This window comes from Podarcis liolepis (assembly GCF_965112155.1).
Source record: "Podarcis liolepis genome assembly, chromosome: 10".
NCBI classification, from domain to species: Eukaryota; Metazoa; Chordata; class Lepidosauria; order Squamata; family Lacertidae; genus Podarcis; species Podarcis liolepis.
Window position 1 is genome coordinate 20604306 of NC_139562.1, and position 19271 is coordinate 20623576.

General features: G+C 41.5%; 1 protein-coding gene across 12 annotated transcripts in view; it reads left to right on the plus strand.

Moving 5' to 3' along the window:
• FGD4 (FYVE, RhoGEF and PH domain containing 4) overlaps positions 1-19271 on the plus strand; it is a 104025-nt gene that overhangs the window by 67092 nt on the left and 17662 nt on the right. For 7 of the 12 annotated variants that reach the window (XM_083461954.1, XM_083461958.1, XM_083461963.1 and 4 more), the window contains 8 exons: positions 2436-2616; positions 5832-6309; positions 9575-9664; positions 11426-11571; positions 12694-12850; positions 14757-14895; positions 16365-16423; positions 17717-17863. In XM_083461954.1, coding sequence (XP_083318080.1) covers positions 2436-2616; positions 5832-6309; positions 9575-9664; positions 11426-11571; positions 12694-12850; positions 14757-14895; positions 16365-16423; positions 17717-17863 — 1397 coding nt within the window. The remainder of the gene's footprint in view (positions 1-2435; positions 2617-5831; positions 6310-9574; positions 9665-11425; positions 11572-12693; positions 12851-14756; positions 14896-16364; positions 16424-17716; positions 17864-19271) is intronic. The other 5 variants (XM_083461965.1, XM_083461955.1, XM_083461964.1 and 2 more) reach the window with 1 other exon arrangement.

Consider the following 19271-nt stretch of genomic DNA (forward strand, 5'->3'; position numbering starts at 1 on the left):
GTTCTAGCAAACAGCCAATAGGAATTTCAACCAGGCTGATTGGACAGAGGCAGCCAAAGGAGGAGCAAGGGGGCTGGGCTGAGGAAATATAAGTGCTGGCCATCAGGGCTGGAGGGAGCAGAGCTTTTGGTAACCATATACCACTGTGCCTATCATTTATTTGTCTGACAAATAAATTATTATTTTAATTTCTCTATTGCTGCCTTGAATATTTCATTCCAGCTAAGCGTTAACCACAAGCAGGGTGCTACACTATCTCCCCCTGTGTGTGTGAAAGAGAGAGAGGGATAGCAGCAGCATTCAAAATTAGCTGGGCGCCAGTTGTGTTTTGCGACAGGCAGCTGGCCTTTTGTGATGAAGTAGAGATACCTGGTTGCCAGGTTTGGCCCTTAACTTCTCCATCTAGCTAGCTTGTGTGGCTGCGATGCCACACCACTCAGCTGGTCTGTTGGGCAGCACAGCACCATAAGATATGCCTCTTTTGGTGTTGCACTGCCCCACAAATCAGCTAATTCATGTGGCAGCGCGGCACCAAGAGACGTGTGTCTTTTGGTGCCGCACTTCCCCACAGACCATTTGCTTCGTAATCTTGCACACACACAAAATGCACCTAGGCATATCATTGTGGTGACTATAGCCTAGATTTCAGGTGCTATTTGGCTCCTAGATTTTATATCTCAGTTTCTAACACTGAGAGACAGACAAACAGAGACTTGTCCATGACTTACTTGGATTGTGGAATATGCTTTGCTTGTTCCTCTCCCTGATTCAGGTTTGACCCTTGGTGTTTGGGTGTGTGTGTTTAACTTCAAATCCATGCCCCATCAATGTGTCCATTGGTGGTATTTTCTTCTGTAGTGACTATAGGTTTACATTTATATACCATTTGATTGTAATAAAACCTCAAAGTGGTTTAAAATAAAGGGAGTGGTCTGTTTTGAGTTATTGCTCAGCCCTGGAAAGAGCTTATTAGGCTAGAAATTACCTCTGAGCATATGCAGAGTGCTCTTCCTTGCTGTTGAATAAATACTTGGTACTGTATTCATAAAGCCATTATTGAATGTTTAGAGTGTTTTGCATATATTATCTCAGTTATCCTTGCAACAGTCCTGTAAGGCCATTATTATAATTCTCGTATTGCAAATGTTTGAGAGAATGCAGAGGCTGAGAGGATGGCTTTCCTAAGGTCACCTAGTAAATTGGAAAAGGCTGTAGAGCATCTGCCTTGTATTCAGAAATTCCCAGGTTCAGTGGACTGGCACCTGCAGCTAGGGCTGGATATGTCCTTTGCCCAAAATTCTGGAGTGCCACTGCCAGTCAGTGAGCTAGATAGACCAATGGCCTGGTTTTATGTATGACAGCTTCCTATGTTCCCATTTCATAGCAGAGATGGGCTCTGAGGTGGGGTCTTTTTCATTCACATCGTCTTATGCAAGCCTGTGTACTATGTACAGAAGAAGTTGCTCTCTGGCGAATTTTGGATTGCAGGCCAGGGAGAGTTTTGTACATGGCATTGAGATAATTTTGAAAGAAATTGTTGGACAAGGCACATCTTAGTAGAAAGGCAGAGAAGCCAAAGAGGAAAGAGTTGTGGCTCGCAAAAACCTGGAGTTGCTTCAGCTGTAGGAAGTTCCAGAACATTATTTTACAGTATCAAATCATCTGTGGGCTTTGTGGGTTAGCCTTGCTGCTGTGCTCATTAGTTATACATCTCTTGATGGAGTTGTGGAGGCTGGACACGAGGCAGATCTTGCTTAAGTACCTAAGAAGATGTTGTGTGTGTGTGTGTGTGTGTGTGAGAGAGAGAGAGAGAGAGAGAGAGAGAGAGACATTTATTTACATTTACCCCAATTGTACGGGGGTTCTGTTCCTGGCCACCCCATGCATCACTGGGATCCCCCGTTCCACCCTGTCCCCTTTCGGTGCTGAAAACAGCATGTGTGTCAATGGGAGCGCACGTGCTGATCACGCACAAGTGGGGAGTTGCCTGTATTTATTTATTTTCATATAATTTATATATCACTTGATTATATAAAACAACAAAAACACCCACAAACCGGTTTACAGAAAGAACGAAACAATAAAATTACCAGTAAAAAGAGCTATTAAAAACATTTAAATAATAATTAAAATCAGTGATCAGCTAAAAATGTATTAAAACACATGTAAACCTTCTACATATCTGGGCAGGCACTGAAAAGAGTAGAGTTAAGGCAGGGTGTACAGAGTACAGTTTTTGTGTTTATAATAATAGCAGTGTTTATTATAATAGCAGAGCTTTCCTGAAAATAAAAAAAACCGGGAAATCTGGTGGTTTTGGAAAGGGTTTTAAGAATCCCATAGGCCTTTCCGGGAGTCACAGTGTTGAACAGCTTTGATATATGAAATGCCTCCAAATGCAAAATACAGTATAGTATGTTCCTTTTTCTTCACAGTGCCTCCAAAGCCATTACATCTGCAGAATTCACAGTCATCCATTGCCCACCAAACCCCCAGGCATAAAGCTTTACATTCTACGAAGCCAAGAATGGAGGAAGTTACACCTACCTCTTCTTGCGTATCTAAAGAAAAAACTAGTAAAGTGTCTGATCTCATCAGTCATTTTGAAGGAGGCAGGTAAACAAGTTTGTTTCATTTTTATTCAAAAGGGTACAGATTAAAAGAAGCATAAGTGACAGTGAATGAGGAACTGGTGTGTGCTCCACTTTTATAGCATAGATGGATGGTTGTGTTCTAGTGAAATGCAAAATTGGGAAGCTGATACGTTTCTTAAGGCTATATATTATTCCTTTGTCTCTCCTTTATAGTGGGCCAACTTGTTCATTCTGCACACCAGGTATCTTCTTGCTAGTCAAATAAATGGGTCTATATATTGGTTATGGATGTCAAAGGCTTGCATTCCGTTCCTTTAGATAGGGCAGTCTAACTCTCTTACAGTCTTTCTCCACGCTATCCATCTGTCACTCACTCTGATTCCGTCCACCATGCCACCACACTTGGCTGCTATCACTCATGCTTCTGCTCCATTAAACACTCACACTCAAACAGTTATCCAGATTTGATTTCCCATGACAATGAGGATTGATTATTATATAAACAACACGGTTTCAGTTATGGCACCCATAACCATATTTAAAATACCAGAACAGTTACCAATATTTGTGAAGAGGGATTTCACAACTTAGATTGGGTTATGTTCTGAGGATTGTGCCTAAAGCCAAAATTGTGTATAGTCAAAACACATTGGGTACAGTGGAAGGTGCAATTGCCAAAGTCTTTCCCCCTGGATGCCCGCCCCCTTTATATATAATTTTTTGTCAAGCTCGTAAAGCTGAATGCGCACAAGTTAAATGTGCATCAGTTGTGTGTTTACTGTACAGTGGTACCTCGGTTTAAGAACAGCCCTGTTTACGAACGATTCGGTTTACGAACTCCGCAAAACCAGAAGTAGTGTCCCAGTTTGTGAACTTTACCTCGGTCTAAGAATGTAAGCCGAACGGTGGAAGGGCACCGGCAGCAGGAGGCCTCATTAGGGCAAGTGCGCCTTGGCTTAAGAACAGTTTTGGTTTAAGAACGGACTTCCAGAATGGATTAAGTTCGTAAACCGAGGTACCACTGTATATTATTATAGAAAGATTCAGAAACAGGATGTAGTACGATTTGTATCAGATTGTAAATCTTAGTTTGTAATCTAGTGTAAAAAAAAGTCCTCAAAAAGTAACTATAACAGAATTGCTTTATAATATACTACTCCAATAACCCAGAATAGACTTTTAAATTTTACTGGGAATCCACACCCAGGCACCAGTTCTTAAAGTTACAGTCCTTAAAACTAGTGTGAATATGAGTCATTCGGACCAGTATCCTCCCAACAGGACCAGTAGCCCTTTGGACCCTTAGCTTCTAAGCCATTTTATCCCCAACCAGCTTGCTTAGGCAGTTAGCTGGGGATAAAAAGGTGACATGCCTTGCCTGCAGCATCCAAGCTTCCCAGGTGGTCTCCCATCCAGGTACTGGCTTGCTTGGAGCAGAATGGCTGCAGGTACCAGCGACTGTGCCTTATGCATGCCACACACAAAAAAGCTGGCTGTGAGAAGAAGATGGTGTACTTGTGGAAGTGGGCTCTGTTCTGAAGTATGGAGTGTTGCTAGGTTATGCTAAAAAAAGAAGAGAGGTAGATTATGCACCTTGGTGGATAATCTTTGAGTGGATGCACCAGGTGCTAAAAATGAACCAAGGAAGAAAGCAAAGCATAGAAGTGTTCAGGGAGCTGCCAAAGTACACAGCAAAATCATTTCACTTTTTAAAAAAGTCCAGCTAAAGTGGTATGTTGAAGGAGGAAAAATGAGAGGTAAGCGTGGGCTTTTATGCTAGGTGGTAGGATTTCAAGAAAGAGAGATGCAGTGAGGGAGTGAGCCCAGGTGCAAGGAGAGGGAACATGGCTGGTGTGGGAAGAGATAACACTCAAAATACTTTGGTGGAAAGGTGATCCTTTCACAAAGATCACCTCAAAATGGTTTACATGTTCAAAAAAGTGGGGAATAGAACATCAGTAGTGCATACACTCTCACTCTGAACAATCATAGTGGAATAAATAAAGCGGAGTTTGGAGGAATGGTGAAGGCACATGCCAAAAGAAAATAACAAAACTTGGGCAAACATTAGGGCAAAGGTTGGGGCATTGCTACATTGGCAGTTTGTGTAATGTAGGGCTAGGAAACTTCAGTGCTCCAGGTGCTGTTGAACTCCAACTCCCATCAGTCCCAGCTATCACGGCCAGTGATCAGGGTTGATGTGAGTTGTAGTTGAGCAACATCTACTTCTCTAACCCTGAATTTGAAAAAGTAGACTTTATGATGTTTGTTCTGTAACTATCGTCTCCCTTCACCCCACTGCTCCAATTTCTGACCCTGATGAAAAAATACAGAATAACAATGTAAGGTAAACAAACACTTATATGGGGAGAGGCCAGTGCACAGTGGAAGAGCACACACTTTGTATGCAGAAGGTTCAAGGTTCAATCCTCGTCCTCTCCCATTAAAAGGGTTAGGTAACAGGTGCTGGGAAAGACATCGGCTTGAGACTTTGGAGAGTCACTGCCTGACAGAGTAAACAATGCAAGGCTTTGTGTTCTTTTTCAATGTGTTCATAATAATCCATAGAGAAAAATCCAAGAAAAATAATTCAGTGCTTCAGCAAGATCTATTGATGTATGTTTAATGTAGGTAGCAAGGGAACATTGAAGTATACGGTGGGAAGAAGTGCAGTAAGGCTTCATTTCATGTCGAAGAATGTTGTGTTTTTAATAGTCATATCTTTGTGTGATGTAGCAAAGTAGAGGGTGGGATGGTGCTTGTCTTCATTCCCAATATCATTTTCTCCAACCTGAGCTCTGATATGGGGAATCAGTTAGCTGGGAGAAGAGCAGTGGACGCAGGAAAAGTTCAGATTCTCTCACCTTTACCTTTATTAGTTGTAGAAATCCCTGCCACTTTGTGTTTGCTTTGGCTGCACCCAGTCTTAAAAAACGCATGTGATGTAAGCCTTAGTAAGCAGCAAACAGCACTGACTGTAGTATGTTGACTTCAGTGGGGTTTAGCCACAAGTTTTACCAAGCAAGTCCTAAGTAAGTGTGAATAGGATTGTAGCCACTCTTGGCCTCTGAAACGATGCTCACCATTCTCTGTGCAAATTTTTGACTCACCTTTGTTTAACACTGCTCTACTGATACTGCTTTTTTGTTTTTTGCAAAGAGGATAGGAAGGGTGTTCTATTCACATAAATGGTTCATGTAATATGAATTAGTTTTCGCTGTCTTTTATTCCCTTTAGCCCATCCATTCCTAGTGAGCTGAAGAAAGAATCCTCTGTTCTAAATGTTGCTAAATCTCAAGGAAAGCATGGGCCAGCACCAGCACCTCAGCCAAAATTCCTCACCCAACACCCACTACAGAAGCAGGGATATAGTACAGATCACTCTCAGGATGTACAGAATCGCACAGCCAATGGAGAAGTAGCACAGAACCAGTTGGACTGCAGGGACAGCACATTGCCGGTTCATAATGCGAGTAGGGCCATTCAAAATGCATCATTTGACAGCAGCTTGGTAAATGGAGAACGAGAGAACATTAGTACAGACGCATTGCAAACTACAGCAGCCTGCAAAGGGCAAACAATCAATAGCTGTTGCCAGACTCCAAGTGTGAACACGTTGTTTCCATCGGGAAAAGAAAGTGTAGAAATGATTACCAATACAAAGAACAAGCAGATTGAGGAGCACAATAAGCAAGACTCGCATGTGGAGACAAAGGTAAGGCAAGCAGTTTATAAAGAAATGTAGGGTATAAAAACAAAATGTACCTTCTGCATTATTGAAATATATAGGCCTCTGAAGGCCATACAGACCATTTGTATTTGCATTCAAATCTGATAGCTGTATCCCTAATGCTTTTTAGACCACTCTACAGCACGAACAGTATACCATAGTATGGTCCCGCTGGGTGCGCGAGGCTTGGGGCGGCAGCGGACTGCTTGCGCGCACCTAGAAGCTTGGGGTGGGCTGAGCTCAGCTGGCCCCAAGCTTCTAGGTGCGCGCAAGCAGTCCGCTGCCGCCCCAAGCCTCGCGCACCCGGTGGGACCTCCTGCCGGGTGCGGGAGGCTTGGGGCGGCAGCGGACTGCTTGCCGGCATGCAGAAGCTTGGGGCGTGCTGAGCTCAGCACGCCCCAAGCTTCTAGGTGCGCGCAAGCAGTCCGCTTGCAGACACTCGCCCGAAGCAGGGGGAGCCCTCCAGAGGGCTCCCCGTACTTCGGGCGACAGGCTGCCGCCCCAAGCCTCGCGCACCCGGTGGGACCTCCTGCCGGGCGCGCGAGGCTTGCAGGCATTCGCCCCATAAGACGCACCCCGATTTCCCCTTCATTTTTGGAGGGGAAAAAGTGCGTCTTATGGGGCGAAAAATACGGTACACACACCAACACAAAATCTATGTATCTTTTTTGTCAGTTTCTGTTGGAGACCACATTCCATTTATACAAGGCAAAAGCTCTGAAGGAATCAATATTGTAGATGTAGATCAGAGAGGCAATACCAGTGGTATCTCTTGGATATGGAAGCTGTTGAGGGAGATTGCCTGGAGGGCTTTCCTGCAAAGGAAGGCTCTGGCTCTGAACACAGACTTCCTGATTGTGTGGACACTTCAGTCTACACAGTGTGGCCTCGGACACTGCAGGGCTTTTACATTCAGCAGAATAGCTGGAACAGTTCTTTTCCTCTTTATGAGTGTCCTTGTTAGTAAAACGAGCCAAATGCCAACGATTGCAGGAAGGACATCCCAGTTATGGAAAGGGTGTTGACAGTAATTTACAGGAAAAGGCAGAGACAACAGGGTGGTAGTACAAGAACATACAGGAAGTAAATGGGCACACACCTGGAGAAGGTAACGGAAGGAAGCCGTTCAGTATGAGCCTTCTCACCTTCTGGATGATGAACTAATGTTATGACATGTGGCCTTTACATGTTGCAACACCCCAGTGGGAGCAGTTTTTCTGTGGGTTATTGCCATAGTTCAGCTGTAAAATTTAGTTTAATAGACTGTGACCTTATGGACAGGGTCATTCCTATGGGTCCTTTCCCTGGAATTCTCAGCGCACTGGGAAATGACACACCCATGGTCTCCCTCAGAGGGGCTACAATGGGTAAAGGGCACCCAACAGACGTAAGTAGCAAGGAGTGTTTGGACATTCTGTAATACAAAAAGAGTAAAGCAGAAGAATGGCAGCTGCTGTGATATTCCATGCTGTGATATCCTGCTGTGATTTGTACGGAGTACAATGGTACCTCGGGTTAAGTACTTCCGGAGATCCGTTCTTAACCTGAAACTGTTCTTAACCTGAAGCGCCACTTTAGCTAATGGGGCCTCCTGCTGCCGCCGGAGCACGATTTCTGTTCTTATCCTGAAGCAAAGTTCTTAACCTGAAGCACTATTTCTGAGTTAGCGGAGTGTGTAACCTGAAGCGTATGTAACCTAAGGTACCACTGTATTAAAAAAATAAATCATAATAAGGTGGGCTTCTCTTTGGAGTTGAGCGTTCCCTAATCCTGGTCAGCACTCTTGAGTTCCTGGCCAGTTGCAGATCTGTCAAATCCAGCTTTCAAAATGGACTAGAAACATAGGGAAGAAAAGGAAAGCTTTGGAAAGAACTAGAACCTCAGGATTTTTTTTTGGGGGGGGGAGGCAGTCCTGCAGTATCTGGACTCTTCCTAGGCAGCATCTCTCACTGGCTGGCTTCACTCCCTTACTGTGTTTTTTCCTGCCTGAAATGTATCCCCGATGACCCCTCTTCCAGTGTTCTGCATATAGAATCCATGCTCCCTGTTTTTTGTTTAGTGAAATGCCAGGACTAATTTTAGACTTAATGTTCTGCTTTCACTTGATTGTTCCCTTTTTAAAAGTTTCCTCACACAACAAGCCATTATTTTTAAGGCACTATTAGAATTAGGGAGAGTTCAGAGAATACTGTTTTTCCTATAGACCATCTTGCAATTAAAGTATTACATAACTTGTGTAGAAAGAAAGAAAAAACAGAATTCATGACTTTTAGATATCCTACCCTTCTACCATGGGTAGAACAGGCTTATGCTGCTAAGTGCAGTGTTATTTAAACCTATGTGCTCTGGAATCTCATAATCTCATTCAACTGGCTAGTTTCCTTGCACAGCACAGCAGAGTACATACATACATACGTATGTACATAATTTTATTTGTATGCCATCTTTCCATAGTTAAAACCATGCTCAAGGTTGTTTACAACATGAAAAAAATACATAATTACAAACATAACAAAAGTCATAAACAACAAATGAAACATAGAAAAAAATCGCAACCGAATTAAACAATTTCCACATGACTAAATAAGATCTAAAATAAAGATACAAAAAGTTAATATCGGAAACAGAAGCAACCCCCCCCCAAAACCCCCCCCACACCCCTAAACAATTCCCCAACCCAAGAATCTGTTCAGCAGCCTCAGTTAGTCAGGGCCCAACCCTCTCAGCCCAGGTGAGCAGGACAGGAAGCAGGCCTTCCTGGATTCACAGCCAAGGACCATGTGTGCCGAGCCCTTAAGGAAGGGCTGGACTACAAGATGTTGTACCACAACTACATCAGCCAAAGCTAGGCTGGCCAGTGGATTGTGGGAGCTGTAGTCTAGCAACATCTGTAAGGCCATTGATTAGTCACTCCTGTCTTAATGCTTGAAAGCAGGATACAGCAGCACACCCAACATTGCATCTAATGTGCTTGAAAGAAAAGACATTCATAGAAAATGCAATAATTAGAAGACTTTTGAAGGCTTCTCATGCCTGGTTTATATCTAAGCCAATGCAGCCGTCTTTAGTTTACCAATCTGGAGGCAGAGGTTCTTAGTTTCTCACACTTTGGCCCTCCCAATTTTCTACGACTTGAATTGGGTGAAGGGGGAGATAACCCTTGTTTGATAAATGCAAAAGCTGCAATTGCAGGAAAAATTCAGTAATTATATTGCAATTTCTTCATTCTGAAAATTGTCTGCATTTCCAGGAGACAAATGAACAGAAATGTTACAATATTGCCAATGAGCTTTTGCACACAGAAAGAGCTTACGTCTGCCGACTTGCTCTCTTGGATCAGGTAAGAGTGGGATTTCTTTCTTTCTTTCTTTCTTTCTTTCTTTCTTTCTTTCTTTCTTTCTCTCTCTCTCTCTCTCTCTCTCTCTCTCTCTCTTCTTTCTTTCTGAAATGCTGTTTCTAGCTAATATAAGAGGAAACTCTTACATTAGCATGGGAAACCTGCTTTGACCACTAAATCAACTTATTAAATTAACCAGTGGATGGCTTCAAAATAATATTTGCATGTTTGCTTGCTTGTAGTTGTAGTTCCATCCTTTGTCTTTATGAATTTGCATGTATCTCCTACCGTCACACACACATTCTACACAATTTCTTTCTGTGTATCTTCTTCTCTTGCCCGCAGACCATGGTAACTGGGACTGCAGCAGTGATGTAGGAACATAGGAGTCAGATCACGAGTCCATCTCGTTCAGTATTGCCCCCAGTGACTGGTAGTGGCTCTCTAGCATTTCAGATAGGTAACATTTCCAGACCTCCCTGGAGATGAACATGGGATCATTGCATGCAGAACGAATGCTCCTCTATTGAGCTATGGCCCTTCTTCACTATCTTTTAGCAATCTCAGAAAGCACCACCAACACCTTTAGAAAATCCTGAACCTATTGCTGTGTTTTAGATCTATTGCCATTAAGACATGCAAAATCAATTCTTTCCTTTGCTCAATAAAGGCTTGGTTCTTCGCCCACCCTGCAGTTTGGCCAGGAAAAGTATATGGCATTGGTCACTACTGACATTTACAAATTACAAATGGAAAAAAACCCATTTAAATCATGACTAATGAATTAATTGAAATGACTAGGAATTACTCATACTTCTGTTGGAATTATGGACTCTGTGGAGGTGGCACAGAAAAATATTCTGTTTGCCATATAAATGTCACACAACCCACGAGCTCTGATTCTGCTGTTCTGATTCAATGTACTGTACTGCCCCCCCCTCCAATATTGCAATAAAACCCTTCTGTTCCCAATGCCTCTACATTTTTCATCATATATTGCCTGTCTGCTGAGAATGTTCCTCATCTTCACTCACTGCATGGTTAATTTACCTCCCTTTCATTGGATCATAGCTTCAGCTTTCTTCAAAGAGGCCCATTTTTCTTATTGGCTTATCCTGAATTTCCCATTTGAATATGAAACAGAGGAAGCTCTACAGAGCTACCTTTCTTGGAGAAGAAGCTTGACACCTCTTATTAGCTTTAAATTGCTTGCTGCTCAGGTTCTGTTGACTGCTAACATCTTACTACATCTGTTGGCTGCACTAATGCATGCACAACTGCCTTCAGTTTTCTGAGAAACGACTTTGCTAACAAGTTAAGCAAATAATATGATTAAAAGGTGTAGGAAGCAAACAGACCTTTAATTAAAATTCATACTAGAATCCTACAGCCAAAGATTCAGCTGGCAGGTTCAAGTCAGCATAATGGGCCTTACCCCCTCAAGCCCTTTGCCCCTTGGCAACAGAAAAGGAGAAACAAACGAAATGCAGCAGACTGCCTAGAATCTTAACTAGTAAAATGTTGACTTGCGGATCATTCTGTTTGCTTCGTTTTGCTGCTGCTTCTTTTTTTTGCAAGGAAGTGTGATTAATGGCAAGATAGTTCTGGTGGTATTATGAAAGAGGAAGGAGGTCGTTATATTAAATGGACATTTTTAATTAGCTGCAAATTGGCTGCAAACTTTTGTTTGCCTTGTGCCTGCTTTATTTGCCCAGGAATGCGTGTTTTGTGGCTGACTCTCTTTCCCCTTCTTATCCATTGCAGGAGTTTTATTGTAAATTGATGGATGAAGCTAACAGGGGCTCATTTCCTGCTGAAGTTGTTAATAAAATATTTTCCAATATTTCATCCATTAATCAGTTTCACAGTCAATTCTTGCTGCCAGAGCTTGAGAAAAGAATGAAAGAATGGTAAGCAGTGCAGATTACTGGGAGATAGTACTCTGTGAAAGACCATGTGCATGTTATCTGTGCCTGTAGGAGGTTCTATGATTCTATTATAAATTGGCAAGTTGTTTTTGTAGTATTGGGATCCATAATAGTCTTGAAATGTCAGAGAACACAGAATTATTTCCTATGAGATGTCCAGAAATGTAAGGCATAAGCAAACTCGGCCCTCCAGTTGTTTTGGGACTACAATTCCCATTATCCCTGACCACTGGTCCTGTTAGCTAGGGATGATGGGAGTTGTAGTGCCAAAACATCTGGAGGGCCAAGTTTGCCTATGCCCGGTATAAGATATATTTAACCTCTTCCTTAAAACAGGTATTTTAAATACACAACCACACTTAACATTTATTCAAAAATACTGGGTGTCACAAGGCAGAGGAGCATCAAGAGAGATGAACCATGCATGTATTTAGAAAACTGGCAGCTATACATGATCTTAGTATAGTGGTACCTCAGGTTAAGTACTTAATTCGTTCTGGAGGTCCGTTCTTAACCTGAAACTGTTCTTAACCTGAAGCACCACTTAAGCTAATGGGGCCTCCTGCTGCCGCTGCGCTGCCGCTGTATGATTTCTGTTCTCATCCTGAAACAAAGTTCTTAACCCGAGGTACTATTTCTGGGTTAGCAGAGTCTGTAACCTGAAGCGTCTATAACCTGAAGTGTCTGCAACCCAAGATACCACTGTAATACAGTTCCAGCTTTTGCAGCCTGCCTTGGGAGGGAAATAATATTTTCCTTTCTCATTGTTTGTCAACTCTGAAAATGAAAGTTCCAATACTGGAATGAATTACTGGAGGGGGATTTTATATTAATAGGTGAGCTGCAGTGTTTATTTGGTAGGGTTATTAGAGGTGCTTCACTCATGTTTTTTTCTTAGGGTTACTTGACCAAGCTGTGAGTTAGAGACATAATTTGTTTGTTTAGTTTATGGAATACTCTTATTAAAAAAAAAAGGCAATCACAAGGTAGTTATCAAGCAGAATAAACCAAAAGATACATGTTTGACAGAACTGAGGTGCCCATAGTACATATTGTCCGACCTCCCATGTTTATCTCTATAACTGCTTTCTTTTGTCTGTCCAGGGACACAAACCCCAGGATCAGTGACATCCTACAGAAGCTAGCTCCTTTCCTCAAAATGTATGGGGAGTATGTGAAGAATTTTGACAACGCAATGGAATTGGTGAAAACATGGACTGAGCGATCACCTGTCTTCAAATGTATTATTCAAGAAATTCAGGTAGTGCGTGCGCGCTTGTATGTGTGACATGCTAAATTTCTTGGCAGTCAAGATTGTGACTGCGGCACTTTTGTCTCATTGCTTGATAATAGTGTGTTGGGACAAAATGGGTGCTTTGAGGGCACATGGAGTTCCAGATGTGAGAGGCTTGCACTCTTACCCTTTTATTTATGTGAGTTATCCATGCATGTAACGGTGAACTTACGTACCCGAGTGGGAGCAACCTGTCAGTGGATAATGAGTATGTACTTACCTGTGTGATATTCCATGTGTGGATTGGAACCCATCCCAGGCTTCTTTAAGGAAATAGTATTATGCACCGTTTGGTTTACTCTGCTTGTCTCTTATACCAAATAAGTATTTATATTGTAATACTTATCATGTACCGTATTTTTCTCTCTATAGGACGCACTTTTCCCCCTCTAAAAATTAAGGGGAAATGTTTGTGCGTCCTATGGAGTGAATGCAGGCTCCTTGGCTTCAGTGAAAGCAACGCGAAGCCTCCAAAGCGCAGAGGGAGCGCTCCCTCCGCGCTCTGGAGACTACGCGTTGCTTTCGCTGAAGCCTGGAGAGCGAGAGGGATCGGTGCGCACCGACCCCTCTCGCTCTCCAGGCTTCAGGGATAGCCGCCTGAAGCCTCTGGAGCACAGCGGGACCTCGCACTGCGTTCCAAAGGCTTTGGGTTCCTTTTGCTGAAGCCGGGAGAGCAAGACTCTCTTGGCTTCAGCAGAGAGGGAGAGCTGTGCAGCACCCCTTCAGCGAAGCAGGAGGAGAAATGGAAGTGGCTCCGTTTCTCCTGCCGCTTCGCTGAAGGGGCGCTGAGCAGAGAGGGGGAGAATTTTTTTTCTTGTTCTCCTCCTCTTAAACAAGGTGCATCCTTTCGTCGGGTGCGTCCTATAGAGTGAAAAATATGGTATTTGTCGTATACAGCTTCATAGTTGTATATGAAGTTGAGAGGAGGGAGAGGAGCGTACCTCTGGCTTGTATCTGTGTGCGCTGATGGAGGTGTCCGAAATTCAGTACATATCTATTCAGCATTTTATCCTTTGAACTTTAGGAAACAAATGGGGAACGTCAGAAAGCTTTTTACATTTGTCTGGTAAACGATTGACTTTAATTTTTCTGGTTAAAAGAGGACATTTACTATGCCTTGTTGGTAAAACAATCTGAAATGTCAGAAAGCTTTTTACATTTGTCTGGTAAACAACTGGCTTTCATTTTTCTGGTTAAAAGAGGACATTTACTATGCCTTGTTGGTAAAACAATCTGAAATAACACCAACAAGTATACCTTATGGTCAGTAAGCTAGTCTGGGGCAGCACAATGCAAGTTTGTACACACACACACACACACACACACACACACACACACACACAAAAAAAAAACACGGACTGACTTCAGAAAGCATAGTATTCTTTTTCTCAAAGAATGAGAAAATTATATCTCACTTCCCTCAGCCCATCATACACATGGAGCTGGGAGTGGTGTGAAGGAGAAGAAAACCTGGAATTTCTCTTGCACAAGCAGAATGCTTCAATTGCATATCACCCAGTGTTTGAATTCTGTTATCAAAACAATATTTTAAAACTAGGTTTATATGACTATGTTTTCTTTTGATATTCCTTTGGGTTTAGAATAGATAACAAAGAGTGGGAAGTATAAAGTCTGCTTACAGATAGTATAAAGGGTTTAAATTATTTAATGAAAGCAACACATTTCGCTGAGGATTTCATTTAATAATCAGCTTTCTGAATTATTAAATAAAATCCCTGGATGAAATACATTGCTTTCATTTGCCAATATCACTAAGAGAGTGTTACTGAAATAAAGTATTTTTAAGGGATGCAGAGGGCAAGAGATGCATTTCTGGACCCTCCGTTTCAATACATGTATGTTGTCTTTTTAGAAGCAGAAAGTCTGTGGAAATCTCACCTTGCAACATCACATGCTAGAACCAGTGCAGCGCATTCCAAGATACGAGATGCTTCTGAAGGACTATCTAAGAAAATTGCCTCAAGACTCTCTAGACTGGAAGGATGCTGAAAGTAAATACATTTGTGTGGGTTATATATTCAGCATCACACAGTAAATCTGTAAAAGGGGTGTGTGTGGACCATTAATATTTCAGAACTATCCCAGTAAAAGGAAACAAAGAACAGCACTTCACAAGAAGCAATTTGTTTAAATACTATATTATTTATTTATTTATTTATTTACTAAATTTATTACTAAATTTATTATATCCCCTTTGTTCAGACTTTCTGGACAAATGAAAATATGCTGTGTTTTCAGAATTTCCTTTCTGAAATGGAGTGCAGATTCCGAACACACAAATAATACAATTCAAAGCTGATTAGCAAGAGATTTGGGACAGACAAAAGGAATTAATCCTTGACACAGCACATAATTAATTTGTAGAATTTGGTGCCACAAGATGTGGTGGTGGTCTCTAGTTTAGAGGGCTTAAAATGAGATTAGGAAAATTGATGGAGTGCAAATCTCTCACTGGCTATTGGTCTTCATGGCACTAGGTTCAGAGGCAGCATGCCACTCAATAGCCCTTACTGGGGAATGGCAACAGGAGAGGGTTGGCTTCCCAAAGGAATCTGGTTCTTTACTGTAGAACAGTGGTGGCCAAACTTGGCCCTCCAGCTGTTTTGGGACCACAGTTCCCATCATCCCTGACCACTGGTCCTGTTAGCTAGGGATGATGGGAGTTGTAGTCCAACAACAGCTGGAGGGCCAAGTTTGGCCATCACTGCTGTAGAAAATAGGATGTTGAAGTAGATCAAGGGTCCCTGATCTGTTTGGGCCTAGGCGCACATTTGGAAATGCAATAAATGCAAAATACACATTTCATAGAAGGAAAGCTAGAGGTGCTCAGGACCCCACCACCACTACGCAAGCAATGGGAGCGGGGGGAGGGGATACATACACCCTAAGCAAATAAGGTCAGGCAGTGCCTTTTACTGGGTTCTAGTGATTTCTTTAGTTGTGGGAAGATGAGCAAAGATGTCATTCTCATAAGGATTTTGTTTTGAGGTGGCTAGAGGGGCAGATAGCAATTTGAACTGATTGTTAGTTTGTAGTTTCTAGTCCTAAAGCACTGTTCCACCCAGAACTTATTTCATATGCTTCATTCCAACAAAAGATATAATACCAAAGCTGTGTCTGTTTTATACCTAGGGACTAAGGCACCTATATTAACTTCACAAAGTCTTTTTTTTTTTTGCTTCTCCAAGTTTTGACTTTATCTACTTTAAGTTCACATAAGTCTAAGGAAACTTATTGGACTGAGGGCACAATCCTATACATGTCTACTCATAAGTAAGTCTCATTGAGTTCTGTGGGACTTGCTCCCAGTAAGTATGTAAAGGGTTACAGCCTGAATCTTGTAGTTCACTATAATTTGTTGGCAATAAAAAAGTGAAACATGCAAGTTAGCATTTGAAGCTGCTATTTATGTATCATAGTACTAGTAATTAACTTTTGGGGGGTCATTTTTCTCTTATAGAATCCTTGGAAATAATATCTACGGCAGCAAGTCACTCTAATAGCGCCATCCGAAAAATGGTAAGTGATTTCTGTGAGATTTTTTCCTTTGCATAATCCACATCAGAAGATAAAGCAGGCAATTTGGCGGGTATCTAAGTATGAAAGATTGCAATTAAGCATTTTATATTAGCTTTTTCCAAAGTCTCATGCAACCATTTTAAGGTAACTTAAGTGGAAAGGTAGGGCTGTCACATGCTTGGAAAAAACCCTTATTCAATTATATATTAGATTCTGATTAAATCTGTATGAATAAATGGAGTTTTGGGGAAAGTACATTCCTCACCTTAAAGCAAGGAATGTGTATGTTTCACAGCAGGTATTATATCATAAGATGCAATTTACAATGGGGGATACTTCTAAGATGACAGTTGTCATATATAGCTTTTAAGGGCTTACCTCAGAATATATTTTAAAGCATTGCCAATTAATTGGAGTCACTGTTTTCGTCATTAGTTTTTAAAAATGCATTGTTCTAATAAATGTTGCAGCTCTGTTATCAAACGGTTCAAGTGTTTTACTGGATGAAGCTTGTTACGTTTATCTCCCACCTTTCATCCAAGGAGCTCAGAGCAGCATACATGGTCCTCCCCTTCCCATTTTATCCTCACAATATCCCTGTGAGATAAGTCAGACAAGGGTCAGCAAACTTTTTCAGCAGGGGGCCAGTCCACTGTCCCTCAGACCTTGTGAGGAGCCGGACTATATTTTTTTTGGGGGGGGGGGAATGAACGAATTCCTATGCCCCACAAATTACCAAGAGATGAATTTTAAATAAAAGGACACATTCTACACATTCTACTGATTCCCGGACCATCTGCAGGCCGGATTTAGAAGGCGATTGGGCTGGATCCTGCCCCAGGGCCTTAGTTTGCCTTCCCATTAGTTAGACTTAGAAAAAATGATTGATTGAAGGTCACCCATTGAGCTTGTATGGCTGAGTTGGTGAAATTGAACCTAGATTCCGCCCATCTTAGCTGGATGCTCCTATCACTACACGCTTGCTCCCAAGTTCCTTTCTTTTCCACTCATTGAATATAGTATCTTTTGAGGATGTTTATTGATGGGATTTTTCTCTTAGCAAGCATATATGTACAAATATTTTATTGGGAAAGTCATTTTGTTGCAAGAGATGTTTATAATTGCAAGCCGTTTCCTAATTTTTATTGTAGCAATGCCACCAATCATTTTCAAAGAGGACAGTTCTTGCTAAAACAGTTGCATGTTTTTGTTCTTAACGATTTAACCTTTTTCATTAAAAAATTCACAAGTGGCGTGCACTAACGGTTGTCGCATTTTGTTTTGATGGAAAAGGAAAACTTAAAGAAGTTGTTGGAGGTTTATGAAATGTTAGGAGAAGAAGAAGACATTGTCAATCCTTCAAATGAACTCATAAAAGAAGGACAAATACTTAAACTTGCTGCTCGTAATACATCTGCCCAAGAAAGATACCTTTTCCTAGTGAGTATTTGTTTCTTACACCCCACTTAATTTTAGCCTGTGCATAACATTTCTAAATCTGATCTTTTGGTGGATCTTCTATTTTGTTGGTTTGGTGCAGACATAATACTGGCTCTCTGGGGGAAAAAAAATGCTTGCAAACTAGCATGCCTTCATCCTGGAGAAATTCCCTTCTCTTATCCCTTTATTTGTCTTAACCATTGTTTAGTGTTGCATCTGAATTAATGTTAATGAGGTTCCCTCTTAACCACTTCTAGCAAACTTCAAAACTATAAGGAAGTTGGCTTGTGTTGGTGCAATTGTAGCACTAAACCATTATTAAATCTGAAAACACAAAGATTGAATTCTTTTGGGGGAAAGGAGCCTCCCAATTTGCAGACTGGATGGATGGGAGTATTCCTGCTGCCTCAGTGAATTTGGCTGAGGAGGCACAATACATCTATTATTTTTTACCTTGCTGGTGAAGCTCAAGCACCTTCTGTTACTGCTAGCAACACATTTCCACCCATTAAATGGGCAGGTTTTTTTTCTTTCCCTTGTAAAACGAGGAGATGCATTTTTACATTTTTTTCCTGGACCTCCTCCTCCCAATGGGCATATTTATTAATTCCGCTTCAAGCAGGTATGAAGGATATGCATGTTTAAAGCCTTCATGAGGAAAAAAACTTCACTTATACTCCATTTAAGCTTTAGATGACACAGATGTGGATTAAACCATCAAAGTGATCCTGGAGAATCCTTATGTATACTTAATCTGCTCTCAGCCTAATCCATAATGAGTCCTTCCTTGCAAGCCATTTTATAGTATACTCAAGAGATAAAAAGAGAGAGCTTCAAGTCAGTGTAACTGAATCCCAGGCCCCTTACATACACCAACCCACTAAAGTCATTTATCTATGAAATGTCCTTTCAGTGAGCTGCTGGTTTGTTTGATCATTAATAACTGAATATGTTAATAGTTTTAATTCCAGCAAGCAAGCATAATTCTGAGGCCTGTTTTATATGTTAATCCATGCAACATGAAGAAAATCTGAAATGTGAGGAATAGCCCTCTCTTTCCCCCCAGTGTCAATGTAGTTGTCAAAAAGTCATCCTTTTGGGAAGTTCAAGTCGGCACAAAATATTACCCTCTATTAAAATACATGCCAGCTACTTAATAAACTAGTGTTTGCAACTTGCATTCATTGCAGCATTGGTTTTAAGAAGCATGTGAAATGGTAGGGTACAAATAAACTAGCTTTTCTTTTGAATCCTTGGAAGTAGTTAGATTTCATTACCAGTGGTTTCAACAATACATATGAAGATTGCATTAATAATAATAATAATAATAATAATAATAATTTATTATTTATACCCCGCCCATCTGGCTGAGTTTCCCCAGCCACTCTGGGCGGCTTCCAATCGAGTG